At 40.2% G+C, this 21,647-nt stretch overlaps 1 protein-coding gene across 3 annotated transcripts; it reads right to left on the bottom strand.

The window, feature by feature from the left end:
* Positions 1–1,544: 1,544 nt before the first annotated feature.
* Positions 1,545–19,833, bottom strand: AP3M2 (adaptor related protein complex 3 subunit mu 2). 3 transcript variants are annotated; one of them, XM_028124132.2, is made up of 9 exons: positions 19,757–19,833; positions 17,656–17,998; positions 14,473–14,644; positions 10,159–10,296; positions 7,159–7,244; positions 6,593–6,726; positions 5,023–5,230; positions 4,603–4,747; positions 1,545–3,441 (listed from the first exon to the last, which is right to left on the bottom strand). In XM_028124132.2, exons 2-9 carry the CDS (start codon positions 17,926–17,928, stop codon positions 3,341–3,343), a joined length of 1,257 nt encoding a protein of 418 aa, XP_027979933.1. In that variant the 5' UTR covers positions 17,929–17,998; positions 19,757–19,833; the 3' UTR covers positions 1,545–3,340. The 3 variants fall into 3 exon arrangements, with proteins under 3 accessions (XP_027979933.1, XP_027979932.1, XP_027979931.1); XM_028124131.1 differs by lacking the exon at positions 19,757–19,833 and adding an exon at positions 19,665–19,707; XM_028124130.1 differs by lacking the exon at positions 19,757–19,833 and adding an exon at positions 19,634–19,698.
* Between the last annotated feature and the right edge of the window lie 1,814 nt (positions 19,834–21,647).

The following is a 21,647-nucleotide window of genomic DNA, read 5'->3' as shown; positions in this document are numbered from 1 at the left end:
GACAAACACTGCCCCAGGACAATAGGGAGGACTCCCAGCGAGCGCATCTCTGGCAGGAATTCAGTGGGTTTTGCCCCATCCCCTTTGCATGACAAACCTTTCTTCAAAGACCCGGATGAATGAAATGAACTGAAGCAGCAAGGCTTCCTAGGATGGAAACGCCAAGTGACAGGCCCCAACATTCCTCTGGGTGAGGTCCGGGCGACCACAGACTGGATGAAGACACAAGAGGCCGCAGACCGAGCTGCAAGGCAGAGTCCCGGCCCCGCAGATTCCTTTGAATTACATTGAAATACATTCAAAGAACGACAACACATCATTATCCGGTGTGGGTTAGGAAATTTAGGACAAAATGTCTGGAACTAGGCTGACCAGGGAAAGGGTTATAAGGGGGAAATGATAGTTCCTTCTCCCCAGCTGGTTAATAAAGCAAATAGACGCTAACAGAGCTGAAAGATGAGAAAGATTCTTAGGTAGCTGTGCAATACATTTAGTGGGTAAAAACTTAAGAGGAACTCCGGATGCCTGGGTGGTTCAGTTGGTTAAGCGACTGCCTTCGGCTCAGGTCATGATCCTGGAGTCCCAGGATCGAGTCCTGCATTGGGCTCCTTGCTCAGCAGGGAGTCTGCTTCTCCCTCTGACCCTCCCCTCCTCATGTTCTCTCTCTCATTCTTTCTCTCAAATAAGTAAAATATTAAAAAAAAAAAACTTAGAGGAACTCAGATGATGGAAACTGATACCCTAGAGCTCCCATCTGAGGTCTGGTTATCAAAAAGTGTCATAAATTTTTGGTTTCACGTTTAACTTCAAAAGCCAAAAACTCACCCGATCCCCAGTACTCGGAATCTTGGGGGAAAGTTTAAGAGTTTCAAATTCAATTCTTTTAAAATTCTAACAATTAAATAAAAAATTAATCTCATTGCTAGTACTGAGTCACCACCTACTGGCCACAGAGGAAAGTACACGTATTATAAAATGCACCTGGTCATCACACCACAGCGCAACCAGAACAGCCAGAGCGCGGGAAAAGACATGTTAACGACCAAGACAGGTAGGATGGAGTATTCATAAACACCAAACACTAGTTCCTAAACAGAAAAAGCCCTAACGTCTCTTCATGGCCACGAGGGATTTACCAAAGGATATCAGTATGGATATGGGATGACAACCAGTGTCCATACTTTTTTACAAAGACTGCCCATGACTTATGTTCCATTTTACACCCAAACTGACAAGCCTAAGATCAAGAGCGTGGGGAAAGCACCAGAATAGCCATTGGCAGCTTTAATGGCTGGTCTTTAATGGGGAAAAATGACTAATCTTCACCTTTGTTCTTACAACCTTAAAAATGACATTAATGCCAACATCCCCTATTTCCAGAGATAACGAGAATCATACCATACCTATGGCGTTAGGTCTACTGGTTGAAAAGACAAAAGTAGTTAGATCCTCCCGAACTGATTTATTTCTTAGCGCTTCTACCGAGGCCTGCCTGGCCTAACACTACTGTTAGTCCCAGTAACAAGACACTTAGGACACAGACGACTGGTAAAACTCAACTTTATTATGATTTAAACACAGGAGATACTTCCACACATATTAAACACGTATGGAATCGAACAGCTCAACCAAGACGGCCTGCACTTCTTATGCAGACACCCTGATGGGTGGTCGCCGCGATGCTCCACTGGGCTCCAGAGGTCTGCTATGCAGGTGATACATTACTTCACATGCTAAGGCCTGGAGGTCCCATACCCTAGATACTTGATTTCTCCTCAAGTTCTTCCCTTGAAATTAGGATGAACTGTCTGGGAGGAAATATCACAGCTAGATTTACAAACCTAAAAATATCCAGGGACCAAGACTGGTTGTTTTCCTATGACCTAGGAAACCTTAAAATCCTTCAGAGCCCTCAGAAGTAATTCCGAGTATTGTGGACTCATAGGCAGGGCTGTTCCCCTACCCTACCAGTATGTATGCAGGACATAGTCATTCAGGACAAATTCTGGAACGATGGGAGTATGAAACACAACTGTTTGTATAGAGCACAATTTATCCCAGAGGAAAACCACAAAACAACATTACTCTGCAGCAAAAACAAGTCCAGGAAGTAGGGAGATAAAACTAGCAAAACAAAATTGCTGAAGGATTTGGAAACAGGGCTTTAGAGAAAAATTGTAGGGTTTGGAGAGGTCTTCATTTTTCTCCATGCATTAAGCAGAGCACAATATCACTCCTTAAGCTAGAATAATTTTAAAACCTGTCTTTTATATAAATTTTTAAAGACTCCAGCACTAGTCCAGCACTGACAAGTGTAAGTAAGGAGTCACTGGGTTACAGCCATGATGCACTTCATGAGGAAGCAGTTGGTCATCTACACTCCAAAACGGTGACACACAAAATCTGGCTGCCCTGGGATTATGGGATTGGCTTTTCTGAAACTGTCCTTGGGTAACAGGAAAAATGGTGAATTCTGCAATGTAAAGTGAATAAACTGTTTTGGGTTGGAAACGGGGCATTTCAGGCGGCCTCTGCCAGGAAGAGGGCAGGTCACCTTCTCACAGAAGATGACAGACCAAGTGCTAAAGGCAAACAGTAGTTAGTATCTGAAAACTGGTCGGATATCGTCATAGTCTTCAAGGGAAAATCTGATTCTACTGGGGTTTTCCATGTCATCAGTGGACTCAAATTTAAGAAGTTTCCAGTTCCCTTCTAGAAGTACTGATGATTTTATATATATATATATCAAAGTAGAGGGATCAGAAAGAAACCAACTCCACTCTTTTCCTTCCAACCCTCCTTCATATGGGGCTTGACTACTTCTCCTGCCCCTTTCACTTGAGCCTGTGTCCTCATACCTCTTCAATACTGTTTCCTTTCTTCTCCCTCATAGATCAGATCCTTAACTGGCCTTTCTGTGACTAACATTCATACTCTTCCAAGCTTTCTTTCCTTCTTTCTAATCTTTCTACCTTAAAAAACAAAAAGAAGTCGTTCGTTGGCTTTAGATCATTAAAGCCAAGCAAGTAACAAATGCTAGTCTTTTTCTATGGTAGCCACGTTAAGAATAGTCAAATATGGCATCAAGTGTCTCCACCCTCCGTCACACATCTCTTCTCGCAGAACTGAGTTGGTGCTGATTGTGTTTCAGTTCTGTCCAGTTCTCCCTGGCGACCCTTCTCTCCCTTGATTAGCTCCATGGCACTGAAGGCTAAGGAAAAAAGGGAGCGGGTGGGTCCAGAAGGGGATACTGACCTAGGAGACAGGCTGATATTTTTTACTTTTAGAAAGTAAGAAATGAAAAAGCGTTCATGACTGTTCTTTTTGCAAAACTCTCCCTTCAGGTTCGAACTTGGAACTTTCCAGCTTTGGTCATGTATTTTATGCCCTTAAAGGGTTTGTACTTTTCTCCATACATATCCAGACGATTCACCTTGAGGCCTGGAAGGAAGGAAGATAGGTGTTATTCAAAAAGGAGCATGTAGCATGTATGTTTAAATTCATTTTAATTCAGAGGGATCAGTGGGATAGAGACAGTTGTAACAATAAACCAGAAAAATAACAATAATTGTCCCTTATTTATTTCACTTTTCTAAAGCTCACAGGTTTTTGACTCTTGGTCCATACACCAATAATAAAAACTGCTCCAACATAAAGCTATCCTACTGGAAGACCTGTTTGTAAAGTGGCAAGGGCAGAAAGTTACATGCAGACTGATATGAGGATAAGGAAAGAATAAGACCCTTCTATGTTTTTCTCAAGTTATTGGATGGAATACATGAATAAATAATAAAATTAATGAATAATGAAATAAAATATAACTTAATGATGAATGCTTCCTAAGTATTCTCACTTCAGTGAGAATTCTCACTACAGCAAAACACATTTTATACTGTATAGGGCTTTAAAATTTGTGAAGTGTTTTAAGATGAAAGAGTTTATAATTGAAGTGAATGTTAACCACTTAAATTAGACAAGTTCTGTTGATAAAGAAAAATAGGAACTTTATATAAAGCTGAAGTCATCTCCTATCTGCCTTATACAGTTGTTCTAAGGATTAAATAATAACATAGATGAAAGAGCTTAAAACAGTGCCTGGCACATAGTAAATGCCTGATAGGCAGTAACTATCATCATCACCAGCCTGAGACAGGCGCAGACCTCAGCAGGCTGACGTGGGTTCCACATGGTAATAAAAGCAAATATGAAAGTCCTTCTGAATCTGGGGGAAAGGAGGGGAAATTATACTTCTTGGTTACCAGCTGAGAACGCAGAAGGCTTCCCATCCTGAAAACCTTGGGACTCCAAACTGACAACCCCAGTATGACTCAACACCTGCTTGCCAACACTCCATCTACCCACACTATTTCCTTCTCAACTGTATCTTATATATTGGCAGTCAAATCACTTCAGCCAACTTCAAAGTAAGGATGATGAACTTTCCCCAGAAATGCTAGAGAAGATTTTACTCAAGATTACCTATCAGGTAATGAAACCAAACTCCATAAACAGGGAGCCAGCAGAAGGCATTCTGAGATCTATGTCCTACTGGAGAGAGCCACCTCTGTTCTCATGAGGCCACCTAAGTCGTGAGTCACTCACCAGAAATGGCCAGCTGCTGGATCTTAAACTGCAGATTAATTGTGGGGTTCTCATCTGGCTTGGAAGCTCCAGCCTGAAGACTCATGGTCCCCTTCAAACTTGGTAGCTTTTGCGGATTTATTTTTCCTACATCCCATGACAGCATCTTTAAAGAAAAAAAAGAAGTTACAGTGGAACCTTTCATCTGAGGTGGTTCAGCTCTAACCTCAGGGCATATGTTCACAGTATTACGAGCTGCCCCTAGAGTGGTTTTCAATAGAGAAAACTATTTGTCACCATAAATTATCTCAAGGAGAAAAAGGATGCCCCTTTGATTAAGCTTTCCTTTCAACAAGGTGTAACGTCTATGTGGAGAGCTCCTGCAGAAATACTTCTATTTAATATCAGCAATTTGAAACCTCCTGCTTATTCTCCTCCTACCTTGGTAACTGGGTCAAATGTATGTGTCCCCTGAGATGGAGTGAGGCTCATATTCAGGACCCCTTTGGGCATCTGGCTGGTGACAATCACTCCCTCTATGGTCTTCCCCATAGTCTGCTTCGGTCCCACTGTTATTTCAAAGCGTCCAAGTGAACTACTGTCCCGGAAACTGATGCTATGTTTAACATACACTGGAATTGCCACCAGACTGGAAAAGAGAGACAAAAAACCCATTTCATTACTATACTGGAAAAATGGCAACATTTTCTTCTTTTATAGTTTTTGTTTTTGTTTTTTTCTTTGCCCCATTGACAGCTTTTCCTTCCTTATCTACTTCTTTACTCCTTATATTAAAAAAAAAAAAAGGGCACAGGAAACACCCCAGTAATCTTCAATTTTTTTCTTTTTGTATAGCTAAGATGCTGTCTAGTAAGTGAACTAACTCTTCCAATGACTCTGAATAATATTAACAAAAACCAAAGGGTATCCTAAGCCTACTATGAGAAAGGCATTAGAGATAAAAATTAGGAGTCACCATATCTATGTGTTTTACTTTATGACATGTGACCAATAATTATCTGTACTTGGGAGAGTACTATTCATACCTCATGACCTTTTATAATATCTTGGGAGTGCTTTTACTGGACTTCCTCTGATCCTCATGAAATCTTATGAGGTACGTATGGTAGGTTGTCGTGATAGGACAGAGCAGGAAATAGAGAAATCACAGAGTAATACCAAAGCAGTAATAGTTCTTAACATCTATTAAACACTCCTGTATGCCAGTACTATGCTAGATGTTTTATCTCCATTATCTTGTTTAATCCTCCCAATAAGTATGAAGTAGGTACTGCTCCTGTCCTGATTTTATACATAAATAATGATGTCCTTTTGCTTCACTAAGATTAAGTAACTTGCCCAAGGTCATATATCATAAGTACTGAAGATGGGGTTTAAATGTAGGCAGTCTGGGCCTAGAGCCTTTGCTCTCAAGCATGCAGATATTTTCCTAAATTATTTATTCCAAATCCCACAGGAAAGTATTGGTGGCTCTGAGGTGTCATGGCTCTCTTCAGTCTGTATTCCTTCTACTACACACCTTATACTAAGGGCTTCTAAAGTCCTTTGAAGAGATATTAAAGAGAATGTTCAAGACCAAAAATGACTGCCTTTTATGATTTTTCATAGCATAGTTTAATGCTCTTTTGGGTCATGGGGATTGAATACAGGTGTACTCAGATTCCAATTTGAGGAAAAAAGTGTTCTTGTTTAGACATACAGTAACAAAAACAGCAGCAGCAAACTTAATGAGCACCAACTTTGTGTTAAGCACTATTTAGACTGTTTTATTTAATCTTCAAACAAGGCCCATTTTTTGTTTTCCACTTACAGATAAGAAAACAGACACAGAAAGGTTAAACAACTCACCTGAGGTTACCCGATTAGTAAGTACAGAAACTGGAATTTGAACCCAGGTAACTCTAGAGCCTGAGTCCTTAATCACTACGGATACTGTTTCCACATATACACATATACACAGATTCTATTCTTAATTATAAGGGCTGCTTACTTCTGTGCACTGACATGGTAAGAGAGCAGGCGAAAGTTTCCATCAGGAGGGATGAAGGAGAGAATACGCTCAGATTCCCAGCGCTTGAAACGAACACAAGGATGGAAGCTGACATCATCCAACAACCTAGGATTCTGTAGTCACCAGGCAAGGAAAAGCAATTAGGAGGAATTAAACACCCATATTGCTTTTGGGAAACTCATTCAGATGCTGTCTTTATTTAAACATGCACGCCCACACGCACACCCACACACACAAATTCTGTATCTACTTATAGAAAATTCAAGCCTGATACAAGCTTTGTGGCTGTCCTTAATTATTTTTTCTTTCTTTTTTTTTTTTTAAGTAGGCTCCACACCCAGCGTGGAACCCAGTGTGGGGCTTAAACTCACGACTCTGAGATCAAGACTTCAGCTGAGATCGAGAGTCGGACACTTAACTGATTAACCACCCAGGCACCCCTGTCTTTAATTATTTCTTACTGTTCCATTCCATTCTCACCACTATCTTTCCAGAAGCAATTAATTTGCCATCCCGAGATCTGAACCTGTGGTTTAGGATTTTACCATGAAGGATAGCGTAAGGTCTGGCATTCCAGTCAGCTTGACGCAGGCATCAATGACCCCCTGGATCTCAGCAGTAATTGTGGAACCTGAGACAGGAATAAGACAAAAAAGACGGTAAGAGGTTATTCAACACTCCTGTCTTTCCCAACCAACTTATTTCCTCCCTACCACCTTAATCTTCTCTTTTCTTCCCCAACTTTTGTCTTCTCCCTCCCCCCCTTCCTTTCTTCCTTCCTTCTGTCCATCTATTCATCTACCCAATGCATTGGTCCATCCTTCTACACATTTATCAACTGCATATCAAATATGAGACACTATGATGAAGCAATGGGGATAAAAGATTAATGAGACAGTTATTAGCTTAAAGAAGTTTTCCATCTAGTACCAGAATCAAACAGGGTATTATCATAACCAATGGTTCAGAAAACCTCACAGCAGCAACTGCTCTCCCTATGGTCACCAATGAATCAAATGGACACTTTTCATCTTTATCCTATAGAAGTTCTCTGTAGCATGTCATTGTTGACCACTTCTCCCTTTGTAAAACCCTCCTTTCTCCTAACTTCACCTGGTTTTCTATTTTTCTAGCTCCTCTTCCTCAGTGCTTTTTGCGGGTTTCCCTTTTTTTTTTAATTTTTTATTGTTATGTTAATCATCATACATTACATCATTAGTTCTTGATGTAGTGTTCCATGATTCATTGTTTGTGCATAACACCCAGTGCTCCACACATAATATGCCCTCTTTAATACCCACCACCAGGCTAACCCATCACCCCACCCTCCTCCCCTCTAGAACCCTCAGTTTGTTTTTCAGAGTCCATCATCTCTCATGGTTCGTCTCCCCCTCCAACTTACTCCCCTTCATTCTTCCCCTCCTGCTATCTTCTTTTTCTTTTTTCTTAACATATGTTGCATTATTTGTTTCAGAAGTACAGATCCGTGATTCAACAGTCTTGCACAATTCACAGCGCTCACCATAGTACATACCCTCCCCAATGTCTATCACCCAGCTACCCCATCCCTCCCACCCCCCACCACTCCAGCAACACTCAGTTTGTTTCCTGAGATTAAGAATTTCTCGTATCAGTGAGGTCATATGAAACATGTCTTTCTCCGATTGACTTATTTCACTCAGCATAACACCCTCCAGTTCCATCCACATCGTTGCAAATGGCAAGATCTCATTCCTTTTGATGGCTGCATAATATTCCATTGTGTATATATACCACTTCTTTATCCATTCATCTGTTGATGGACATCTTGGCTCTTTCCACAGTTTGGCTATTGTGGACATTGCTGCTATAAACATTGGGGTACACGTACCCCTTCGGGTCCCTACATTTGTATCTTTGTGGTAAATACCCAGCAGTGCAATTGCTGGATCGTATGGTAGCTCTATTTTCAACTGTTTGAGGAACCTCCATACTGTTTTCCAGAGAGGTTGCACCAGCTTGCATTCCCACCAACAGTGTAGGAGGGTTCCCCTTTCTTGCGGGTTTCCCTTTCTTTGCACAGCTTTGAAATGCCCATGCTTTTTCACAATTCTGAACTTCTCTTTCCTTTCACTCAACACGGTCTCCTTGAGCTTCTCCCACAGGTTGCCTTTTCACTGTGTTGACTGTTTTTGTTGTGCAGAAACTTTTTAGTTTGATGCAATCCTAATTTTCTATTTTTGCTTTTGGTGTCATATCCAAAAAAGCCATTATCCAGACCAGTGTCAAGCAGCTCTTTCCCTGTGTCTTCTTCTAGCAGTTTTATGATTTCACATTTTACATTTAAGTCTTTAATCCATTTTGACTTTTGTTTTTTGTATTTTTTTTTTGGAGTGAGAGAAGGGTCCAATTTTATTCTTCCACATGTGAATATTCTGTTTCCCCAGCATCATTTAATGAAGAGACTATCCTTTCCCCATGGTGTAATCTTGGTTCTCATCAAAGATCAGTTGACTGTAAATGCATGGTTTTATTTCTGAACTCTCTATTCTGTTTCATTGGCCTATGTGTCTGTTTTTATGCCAGTATAATAGTTTTGATTACTGTAGCTTTGTAATATATTTTGAAAACAGGAAGTATGAAGTCTCCAGCTTTGTTGTTCTTGCTCAAGATTGCTTTGGCTATTTGGGGTCTTTTGTGGTTCCATATGAATTTTAGCATTGTTTTTTCTATTTCTGTAGAGTGCCATTGGGATTTTGATGGGGATTACACTGAATCTATAGACTGCTTTGGGTAATATGGACTTTTTCAAAAGTTTTTAAAAATTTTTATTTTTGTTTGAAAGGGAGGGAGAAGGAGGGGCAGAGGGAGAGAGAGAATCTTTTTTTTTAAGATTTATTTGAGAGCAAGCATGAGCACGGGGCAGGGTGGTGGAGAGGGGCAGGAGAGGGAGAAGCAGACTCCCTGCTGAGCAAGCAGGGAGTCTGACGTGGGGCTCGATCCCAGGACCCTGAGATCATGACCTGAGCTGAAGGCAGACGCTTAATCGAATGAACCACCCAGGTGCCTCTGAACATTTTAGTAATATTAATTCTTCCATTCTGTGAACACAGGATGCCTTTCCATTTATTTGTGTCTTAATTTCCTTCATCAATGTTTTATAATTTTCTGAGTACGAGTTTGGTTAAGTTTATTCCTATTTTATTCTTTTTGGTGCTTTTGAAAATGGGACTGTTTTCTTAATTTTCTTTTAGCATAGTTCATTGTTTGTATTTAGAAATGCTACTGTTTTTTATGTTGATTGTATACCTTGCAACTTTACAGAATTTGTTTATTAGTTCTAACAGTTTTCTGTTGAGTCTTTAGGGGTCCCTACAAATATTATCATGTCATCTGCATCATAATATTTAAGTCTATTCCCAGTATCTAGCACAGTGCTTGACACAAAGTAGGCACTAAATTAAAATGAATGATCTTGAATGGGGGATAATTCTGATACTAGCAAGCACTGTATGAAGGAGACTCTTTCTACTTTCTAGTTCTGAAAACAGATTAAAAGCACCTACCTGATTTATCAATGATAGCATCAATCTCTTCGATCACATCAAAATAGGCCTCATTGTTGGTGTACTTCACCCCAGTTCTTCGCCAGGGCACCACTGACAGCTGTCCAGTAGGAAGCTGGTCACCCACATTGGTGCTTCCTAGATAATGAATATGACTGTAATTCCAATTGGATAATTAGATGTAACCAATTATCTAATAACTGGTAGAACACTTCCCTAGAAGTTTCTACGTTCCCATTATTCATGCACTCAATTGGAGAATTAAAAAAAAAAAAAAGTTTTCTCAACTTCTGTCTGGGTAACGTAGTCTATTCTAAAAACTTCTTTCCATCTGGTCTGCTTCTTTGAGCAGAATAAAGGTTTAAAAGTTACCTGAGAAACAGATATCATATTTTGGTTTTGAAAGAAACTTGAACTTGGTCTCTCAAATTTCACCATAGCTTGTAGCTTAAATAATGTACTGGCTTTCAGCAGGGATGGTGATCTACATATTAATATAAAATTTTTATGGGTAAAAACAGTATTCTACTTTAAGGTAGGTTCTTAAGTACATTTATGCTAGTTATTAAAATGCACACATTTTACTACTACTAATACTGAATCTTAGGAAAAGAATACAAATTAGGTCTTTCCCTGTCTATAAGAGTTGTAAAGCAATTCCCTGTTCCCCCCGACAAGAATCAAAAATATTTTTTAATCCAAAAGTTCTATGCTATAATTCTGAAATATTATAACTAATTTAAAGTCTATTTCCTTCTTCTGTAACCTGGATGTTTTTAATCTAAAGAAAGAAACATTAAACATACACATATATTCAGCATGTTTGCAAAACAGTTCAGCTTTTCAAAAATGACTCTCAGGTACCTTTTTCTAGATTTAAGAGAGATTCAGAAAAATGACTCCATAGTATTCATAAATGATTCAGGCACTAACAAAGAACTTAAGAGTTAAATGAACCCAGAATATTGAAAAACCCAACCAATGTGTTTTCTTAAAAAGAGGCACCACATATTAAAACATGTCATCAAGCTATAATAATTAAAGCAGTATGCTAAGGCAGGAAGCCTAAAAACAAAGAATCCACAGTGGCTTAGTACATGATAAAAATATTTTAAAACAGGGAATTAACAAATGGTGCTAGGACAGCTGGTAGACAATTTTGAAGAAATAAACGTGGAGCCTTACTTTACATTGTATACATGTATACATTGTATACCAAGATAATTTCCAAATGGATTAAAGAATTAAGTCCAAAATGAAACCATAAAAGAAAAAAGAAGACCTTCCCTTCTCTGAGATCAAAAAGACATTCCCCTATGTTTTCTTCTAACAATTATAAAGTTTGTATTTAACTCTTTGACCTTGCTAGAATTTATTTTGTATACAGAATGGGTAGAGGGACTTCATTTTGTTCTTATCAAAGCTGACTGTCCTAATATAATATGGTACCCTGGCCCCCTGGCCCACTGATTTGATATATGATCTATGTATATCAAATTCCTACAAAAGCAAGGGTCTGTTTCTGAACTTTCTTTTTCTTTTTCTTTTTTTTTTTTTTAAGATCTTATTTATTTGACAGAGACGGGGAGAGAGTGCAGCAGAGGGAGAAGCAGACTCCCAATGCTGAGCAGGGAGCCCAATGCAGGACTCTGTCCCAAGACCCTGGAATCATGACCTGAGCCGAAGGCAGACGCTTAACCAACTAAGCCACCCAGGCGCCCTGTTTCTGAACTTTCTACCTTATCGCAATCATCTATTTGTCTATTACTGGGCCAATACTACGTTTTAAAAATTACCAAAACTTATCTTGTATCTATCTGATGGGACACATTTTCTCTCCTGTTCTCGATCTTTTTAGAAAATATTTATTTTTGGGGCGTCTGGGTCAGTTAAGCATCTGCCTTCAGGTCATGATCTCAGGGTCCTGGGATCGAGCCCCATATCAGGCTCTCTGCTCAGTGGGGAGCCTGCTTCTCGCGCCCCCTCTGCTGCTCCCCTTGCTTATGCTTGCTGTCAGATAAATAAATAAAATCTTAAAAAATATGAAATGAAATGAAATAAAAAATATATATTTATTTTCAAAACTGTCTTGGCTTTTAGAGCTTATCTATGAGTTTTTGTCTCCTGTACCATATGAACTTAATATAGAGCTTGATATTTGACAAGATAAATCTGTCCAACAGCTTTGTAATTCTTTTTCAAAATATTCCCAGGTATTCTTGCGTATTCATACTTCTTAAAAATTATCTTTCAATCAGTTTGTTAAATGCCGTGCAACCCTTGTTTATATATTAAGCAAGAGCCAAAATGCCATGCAAACCCTCGTTTATATATTAAGCAAGAGCCAAAATATAAAAGCTGAATGAAGCAGAATGATTAATATGATTAAATCAGAATTAAATTGTGGCTAAACACACTGTAAACAATGCTAAATGACAAGTCTCACATAGACTGTGAGAAAATATCTGTAACAGGGGATCAAAAATGAACTACAAACTACCATGTATATTTCCAGTATTTCCAACATACACCATAGTTTAATGTCCTTAAATAAAAGGAATTCTTTTTCCTTTTTTTTTTTTTTAAGTAGGCTCCACACCCAGCATGGAGCCCAATTTGGAACTTGAACTCACAACCCTGAGATCAAGACCTGAGCTGAGATCAAGAGTCAGACGCTTAACTGACTAAGCCACCCAGGTGTCCCGAAAGGATTCTTTTAAATTAGTATGAGAAAAGAACCACATTTCAACAACAAAAGAAAAACTGGGCAAAGGACACACAACTAGGTAATTCACAATAGAGGAAGTACAGTCAATGAATACTCGAAGGGTTTTAACTTCCTCAGTAATAAAAAATGAGGATATACATAAGATAAGACTAAACTGGGGCGCCTGGGTGGCTCAGTCAGTTAAGCATCTGCCTTTGGCTCAAGTCATGATCCCAGGGTCCTAGGATCAAGCCCTGCATTGGGCTCCCTGCTCAGTGGGAAGCCTAATTCTCCCTCTCCTGCTCCCCCTGCTTGTGTGCTCGCTCGTGCTCTCTCCCTGTCAAATAAATAAGTAAAATCTTTAAAAAAAAAAAAAAAAAGAATTCAATTGCCAAAGTTTTGAAAAAAATTAATAATAATAGTAGGGTTGGCTAGGATGCATAGAAACTGCTACTGAAAGTACAAATTTTCTGAAGGGCAATTTGGCACAATGCATTAAAGTCCTTAAAATGAACATACCCTTTGATCTAGTACTTCCATTGCTAGTACTGAAAACATGTACACAAAGATTTAAGTATAAGAATGTTAATTCCTTTTTTTTAAAAGAACAAAAAATCAGAAACTCAGAAACACGGACCGAGTAAATAACTTAAGGTCTATTCCATATGGAAGAAAATTATAAAGTCACTAAAAATTATAAAAATTATAAAGTCACTAAAAATCATGTAGAAGAAAATGTATCATAATGGGATAATGTTCACAAAATACTGATGAAAGTTATAAAAAAATATACAAGCATCGTTTTTTAAAAATTCTATGCATCTATTCATTATTCATCTGTCTAGAAAATAGAAAAAGTATGTCAAAACTGTGGCGGGATTAAGTTATTTTGGGGACGCCTGGGTGGCTCCGTAAATTAAGTGTCTGCCTTCGGCTTCGGTGGTGATCCCAGGGTTCCAGGATGGAGCCCTGCATCAGGGGTTCCTGCTCAGCAGGGAGCCTGCTTCTCCCTCTGCCTGCCCCTTCCCCCTGCTTGTGTTCCCTCTCTCGCTGACAAATAAGTAAAATCTTTTTTAAAAGAAAGTTATTTTCAAGTTCTTTGTGCTTTTCTGTATCTCTGACATTTCTATAATAATCAAGTGTTTCTTCTGTAATCAGAAAAAAAAAAAAAACCTCTTTTTAAAGGAGCACACTTGGGCGCCTGGGTGGCTCAGTTGGTTAAGCGACTGCCTTCGGCTCAGGTCATGATCCCGGAGTCCTGGGATCGAGTCCCACATTGGGCTCCCTGCTCAGCAGGGAGCCTGCTTTTCCCTCTGACCCTCCCCCCTCTCATGTACTCTCTCTCTCTCTCTCATTCTCGCTCTCTCAAATAAATAAATAAATCTTTAAAAAAAAATAAAGGAGCACACTTTATTCTGTCATTGAAATCAGGGTATTTTCTACATAACAAAGACACATTTCAGGTCATAATCAAAGACTATAATGAGCAAAATTAAAGCATCTGGACATCTGAGAGCCCCAAAGACAAGCACTCAAAACAATGCACAACGCGGGAGGAAGGCACACCCAGGACTGCAGCTCTCTGTGGGTTTCCCCTTTCTCCATACCTGTTATGGTGTTGACGACCGTTCGAAGGATAGTGGGAGGCTTTATCAGTTCTTTGAGGATGTTTGACTCAGTAGCCAATGGAAACCCATTGTCAAGCATCTCTTCTAGTACCTCATAAACCACAACCACATTGTCTTTGATCACTGGCTCTGAACAGACTCCAAAATAATCCTGATGAAAACACAATATATATAATGTAAATCATTCAGAGATTGTAATAAAGAGAATCATCCTAGGGAATAAGGATCTAGGCCTGTCCATGTGTTTACACAGTGCTTTTGGGATATTCTTCTACAATAAGGGAATGAAGCATAATCATAGTTCTCTTAAGCGGAGGCAGAAAGAACACTGGACTGGCTTATAGTACTAGTGTCATTACTAACTTCTTTTATAAATTAAGAGAAAGTCATTTAACCTTTTTGGGTTAGTTTCTTCAACTAGACAAAACTGAACCTAGATTATCATACGTGCTTAAGAACAAGAATTTGAAAGAACTATGCAAAATAATAATACTTGATATGACACAGATTGGACCCCAAAATCTTTTTAACCCTTTCTGTTGTATTATTCCTTAACATTCATGCAGCAAATACGAACTGAGAGGGAAATAAAATGAAATGAGGGAGATGAACTAGCACACCAGAAAATCTCTTTGGATCATCTCTACACTAAGATGCTAGGATTCTAAGGCTTTGTCCTTTTACTAATAAAGACTGAGATACTAAATGATCCAGGTTGTGGAAAAAACACTGGATTCCAAATCAGACCTGCATGGTAACCTTACCGTCACTTACTAGAAAAGTCATGCTAATTCGGGTTTTGATTTTTCTTTTAATAGTATAATTAGGATAATACCACTGGATGCACAGGGATGTTTTAAGAACTAAGCATGACTGATTAAATGATAGTATGTGTGGAAGTGCTTTGTAAACAAAAAGTACTTTATCAAATGTGATGCATGATGATTAAAAGAAAAATGCTCGTAGTCATTTGATATGCCCCTTCTAGCAACATCAGTCACATCTTTTCCAGGACCTCTGAGATGGTCATACAACCCTCGTTGAATTCATCCACTGAAGGGAAATTCACCCTTTTGAGAAAGCCCGTTCTATTCATGGAAAGCTCTGATTATTAGAAAGTTCTTTCTTTTGCTAGACTGAAATTTGCTTCCTAGATTTGCCTTACAGAACAAATTTACATAACAGCTCCGCAGTTATTTGAAGACAGCTGCAAGCTTTCACTTCCATTTTTTTTCTCCCACCCAAACTGTTTGATCCTTCCACTGTTCATGCTGTGGTATGGTTTCTAGATTGTTCCACAACCTTGCCATTTCTTTGAATACGCTCTAGTTTCCCAATATGCTCCTAAAATCATGACATCCATAACTGAACAGACTACAGCTGTGATCTAAATTACATCAGATAATGGCAAATATCAGAGACATTCCAATATCCAAGAACACTTAAGAGTCAGGAATGTGTTTCTAAAACAAGACTTCTTCTTTAAAAACAAGGATTTAAGGGGGGAAAAAAGTAACACATTTCCTTCCCAAGAGTGCTTTTCTTTTGAAAAATAAATAAGACACCTTACGAGATTTTATAAATCAGACATAATGTGAACTGAGTCACTGGAAAGAATACCTATAAGTATGACAAATTGCTATAGCAAAAGCATTTGCAATTCTACAGCTGGAACTCCTCCATCATATTCCAGTACTAAAAAAATAATGCAGCCAGAGAGAAGACATTAAAATCAGGGTATGTCCATTTGCTTTTAACAAATCCTTCAAAAACGACAAGCTCTGAAGTCCCAGACTTCCAAACTAGCGACTTGACTGTTATCCCAAATTCCTCTGTGGTTTCCACTAGATTAAGCAATCTTTCTCACTTCCTGTCTTGTAATAAATTACATAATATTGGTATGAAGCAAATGCTGTGTTTCACCAATGGGACTGTTAATCTTAGAATGGGGTAAAATATCGTATGTGGAAATCATACTAAGGCCCAACAAGGGTAGTTTAAGGTCATAATACTGGGTTCTTCTACTTTTAGTTCCTCCACATACTGGGATTTACAATTCCCAAGTTTTTACTGTGGGAACCAACTGGTATGCCACATGAGAATTGGAAACCCAGAATTGTGCTACCAGCAAGTATTGGTGGGAAAAAAATTATGAAATATATGCTGTTCTAGACATGTGATACAGATATGACTGCAAATGAAAGGGCTCTTTGACTTGTTTTTTAATTTCATCATCATATCGGAGTCATTCTCTTCTCTAATTCCACAATTTCTGTATTCATATGACCAATTCCAGACTTCACATGACACAGAAGTTAAACCAAAGGGTCCTTGCTTCTCACTTACTGTCTGAGTTATGCAAATAACTGTAACACTTAGAATTTGAGCAATTCTTTTAGGGGGAAGGATCCCACTGTTTGAATTCAGAGTCTGGACAGCCTAAAATCCTCTGCTATAAATGGTGCTGACATCCTGGTATAACTTACTTATACTTCCCCTATACCCTGTTCCCCCAAGATCTTCAAATCTATTCCTGAAAGAAAAACTCAAAGTGAAAACCGTGTCTTGTAAAATGTGTCACTTAAATTCTTTACAGGAACAGAAGATTTTCCAATCTTGTTTGCAACAAGAGTTCATCACTGACACGCTGTGGATAAGCACCCCAAACCCAAGATGAAGTTTGGGTTCACAAATTACTCCTGCCAAGGAGAGTGAAACAAGCATTACTTAGCTTTTTCCTAACTTTTGAAAATATACGTATCTTTACACACTCATCACTTTTTGAGGCAACTCAAAGCAACGTAGTTGACAATGGCTAGCATCAAGGCCACTAAAACAAAACAAAAACCCAAAATTAAATTCCTCTGATTTATGAACAAAAAGTAGGGCAATTCCAATCTCCAGAACTAAAATGACTGTATACAATCATACCAAGTAGAGTGGCTTTCTTATGCAACAGGTTCAAATGTACTCAATTTGTCATATCAGATGCAGCCAATTCAATAAACAGAAACAAGAATCTTATCAGACGGGAGAGGAAGTGAGAGCAATGTCAGTTTTGATTTTTTTAAAAAGTTCCTTAATTAAAGCCGAATACAATGGAAAAAGAACCATAAAGATACTTTATAATTTACATGTACGAGCCTCCTCATATTCACGCACCTGAAATGTGTCCACTACGCGGTGAAGGAACTCAATAACAAACAGAGGTGGGACCTCTGTCTGGATCACAGCCACAAAAAAGATCTTGTGACGGTAAACACTTAAGAGATAGTGGTGAGGGGTAGGGATAACTGGAGGTACATTTTCTGCCTCAGTCGCTCTCTCTTGCGCCTCAAAAAAGTAATCACAAACAGAACGGCTGACCACACTTTTCCAATGTTTTTCCAGGAAAATATCTCCTGAGGAGTTGATCAGGAAGAGGCTATGAATCATGGTGGCGGTTGTCAGTGAGAGAGGAAAGTCTTCTTTGGTCTGAAAGCCTCAGAACTGCCAATTTTCAACCCTAAAAATAAAAGAAGGCATGGTCAATTCCACTCAATCAAAACACTGTACCCATCCTTCAAGAGCAGACTCAAGTCCTCCTCTCCTGTAAGAATCTGAAGTATCCCTCCCTAGAATTCCTAAGGATAATTATCAGCCATCCTGTTTGCCAATCATCTACTGCCTGGTTATCTTTACTACTGCCTTAATTATAACCATTTAAAATTCTACTTAATTTTTGGATGTCTGTTTTCTCAACTGGACTGGAAGCTCCTTGAGAAAAAAGACCAGGCCTTACCGTTTCTTGTTGCCTCATTGCAGTGCTCCACACACAGAAGAGAGTTTCAAAGAATATTGATGAGTTTCATGTATTTAGCCACAACTCACACATACATAAGAAATGCTTATGGTTGTCCACAGTCTCATATGGCAGCCATTAGCTAAATGCCACCATTAAGCACTTGATTTGTGTCTGGTCTGAACAGAGATATGCTGTAAGTATAAGTACACACCAGACTTTGAAGGTCTTGTATTAAAAATGGAATCTTAGATACCAATAATTTAATAGATTAATATTAACTTAATATTGATATTTTGATATATCAGGTAAATAAAATATACTAAAATTAATTTAACCTTGTTTTTAAAGGTTTTATTTATTTGACAGAGAGAGAGAGAGAGCACAAGCCAGGGGAGCCGCAGGCAGTGGGAGAAGCAGGCTCCCTGCTGAGCAAGGACCCCTATGTGGGACTCAATCTCAGGACCCTGGGATCATGACCTGAGCTGAAGGCAGATGCTTAACCCACTGAGCCATCCAGGTGCCCCTAATTTAACCTTTTTAAAAAATGTGGTTACTAGAAAAATGTAAAATTACATTATCTGGTTCGCTTTATATATCTATTGGACAGCGTTGGTCCACGGATGGAAAGCCATCACTGTGGTCTTCATTCATTCAGTCAGACCCCATTCTCTGAGGACTTGTTATGAACAAGGTTCTGCATTGACTGCCCTAAAAAAAATCTCTCTGGGGGATACCCAAGGTCTCTCAGGCGGCAGCATCTCTATGGTGCCTGTCCCCAGTATGTGGCGCCCGCGCTGGACCCCAGGTGTGGGGAATGACCCCATTCCACGAGCTGGCTGCGAACTGGCCCAGGTGGTCAAACAGCAAAGGCCTGTCGTACCAAGTGCCCCAGGGCAAGCTTAATCCCTCTCTCCGCGGACGAGGCAGCAGAAGGGAGGGGAAGAGGTGGGTAACCAGGCTGGGGAGGAGAGGCGGCTGCTAAAGTGGGTTATTTTTGCGCTGGTCCCTGCCCAGCTGCCTGCGAGCAAAATATGATGGAGGCCGTTTAGGGCGGGGGTGGTGGTGGGGGGGCATTTAAGGTGTGGGCACGTTCAAGCGATGAAAAAGGTCGCCAGACTGCACACGTGCGTTGCCGTGGCAACAGTGTCCCCTCCTCCCTCAACCACAGGTCACCTCGCCAGCCCGGTACTCGGTCCCTCAGCTCTCCCCGCTGCATCCTGTATCTCGGAGGGTCAATCCCACGGCAACCCGTAACTCTGAACCTGCCCCGCGCGCCCGGCCCGGACCCTCGCGCATCCCAGTCCCCAACCCCCAACCCCCAGACCCCAGCCGGGAGCGTGCACGCGCTGCCCCCACCTCGGCCCCAGGTCGCGCGAGCCCTTCTCACCCAGCCTCGCTCTTCTCAGTACCCACCGTTCCGAAGCACAGACAGACACCGCCCCCCGGCCGTCCCCCGCACGCGCGCCGGCGGCCGCTCACCTGCTGATTGGCTGGCCCGTGGGCCTCACGCCAGCACCGCCCACGACAGAGATCTTAAAGCCTCTGATTGGACGTCAGTGATCCACTTCTCCCCTCTGATTGATCGCTGTCCGCCAGTCACATTCTTCTCGGCTTTGAGCCCCCAATTGGCCCTTGTTGAGGCTTCGGTAATCTCCAATTGGTACAGTTCTGTGGCTCCGAGCCCTGATTGGCTGTCGTGAACAATCTGAGGGCTGCCTGGCCCTTAGTCATCCAGTCACAAAAGGGTGGCTGCTGCCGCCACCTGCGTAACCCTGGAATGTACCTCGAGGGGGATGCTAAAAAGTGTGATTTCCAGGGCACATTTGTCAAATAGCATATCATGGGTAACAAATCATGAGCAGTAATAACTACTTTCCATTAGATAAATGCATTTAAAAAGAGACACGATGCCTTTTCATTGATGTGCATCGGGGGAAGTAAAGGTGATTGGCTGTATAACGTCTTATTGAGAGCTCTGGACTTGGATTCAGTTGGCCTCTTCCAGCCCCAGCTAGACCACCACCTGCTTGACCTTGGACAAGGCACTTAATCTTTCAGAATCTCAGTTCCCAGATCTGAAAATGAGGTAGTTGGGCAGGTCTCTCTGCAAATTGCATTGGAGTTCTAATGACTTTGATAATACATTTTAAGTGATTCAAATCATTGTGATCCAGAGAGTCACGAAGTAAAAGTCAGACAAGGTTCACCTTTAGTTAAACTAAAAATTAATCATTAAATAAGATGAGGTATGTTCGATAAAATGGCAAACTGGTGTTAATGGTATTAATGCTGATCTAGACCACAAGGCTGTCACCCTGCTCCGGCTTTAGTTTTCACTTCAGTGAAAGGAAGCTTGAGAGGCAACTCCTCCATATGGAAGGCCATGATAAACGTATATTAAAGGTGGTATGGATTGTTCTTTGACATACTTGCTAAGGACAGATAGTTGACTAATTTTTAAATAAGCAAAAGAGAAAGTCCAAAATTAAAATGGCTGAATGATGTGGCATCGTATAAGCTTAGGGGCTCTGGTGCCAGACTGCCTGCATTTTAATCCTGATCCAACACTTGCCAGCTCTGTGACCTTGAGAAAGTACTTTAACTCCCCTAAATTTCAAGTTCCTCCCTTCGCAAATAAGGGCACTAAGAGTACCGACTGCACAGAGTTGTGAGCATTGAGTTAGAAAAGTGTTAGCGATTGTTACCACCTAAGAAGCAGCACAAGATGCAATTGCACATGGTTACTAAGCAATGTGTGTCAAAGGTGCAGAAATGCAATCACTGCTGTGGGCCTTTCCCATTCGTTGCATTAATGTTTACTGAAAGCCTCCTATGTATCAAGCCCTGTGCGGGGGATGCTGCAATGACTGCCATCACAGGCATAGTGTCTGTTGTCACAGACGCTAGCTGAGAAGACAAATGAGAAGCAAGTAATTACAAAGCAGTGTGATGAGCAAGGAGCACACAGCGGGGGGGGCAATGTTTGCTGGAGGAGGGGGCTGACCTAGAGTCAGGGAAGTCCTAAACGGAAACCTTAGAGATGAACGTAGATTCCTCAAATAAAAGGGTGGAAGGACAAAGACAAGATTACATGTGGAAAGCTCTAAAGATGAGAGAATTAAGTACAGCTGAGTTAGAATTGGAGAAAGAGTACAGGGAGACTAGAGTAGAGAGATACATGGGAGCCAGGTGGTTGTGAGCTTAATAATTGTTTGTATATATTGCTTATAAAATGATATATAGTAATATATACTGTAATTGTAATTACATAATTATAATATATAATAACAATTATATATACAGAGCATATATACACACACACACACACACACACATAAAAACACTGTGTGGCATACACTGTCCATTTATT

Source organism: Eumetopias jubatus, unplaced genomic scaffold, assembly GCF_037043125.1.
Source record: "Eumetopias jubatus isolate StellerSeaLion01/CBP00866 unplaced genomic scaffold, mEumJub1_p1.0 scaffold_2, whole genome shotgun sequence".
Lineage (NCBI taxonomy): Eukaryota > Metazoa > Chordata > Mammalia > Carnivora > Otariidae > Eumetopias > Eumetopias jubatus.
Note: the sequence above shows the minus strand (reverse complement) of the source record. Positions and strands in the feature narration are given on the sequence as shown.

Coding starts and splice junctions, on each gene's coding strand:
- AP3M2 (XM_028124132.2), bottom strand. CDS start 17,928: ATGATTCATAGCCTCTTCCTGATCAACTCCTCAGGAGATATTTTCCTG. Junction 10,297..14,472: donor GGTCGTCAACACCATAACAG/GTATGGAGAAAG, acceptor TTCATTATCTAG/GAAGCACCAATGTGGGTGAC. Junction 6,727..7,158: donor ACCTTACGCTATCCTTCATG/GTAAAATCCTAA, acceptor TGGTGACTACAG/AATCCTAGGTTGTTGGATGA.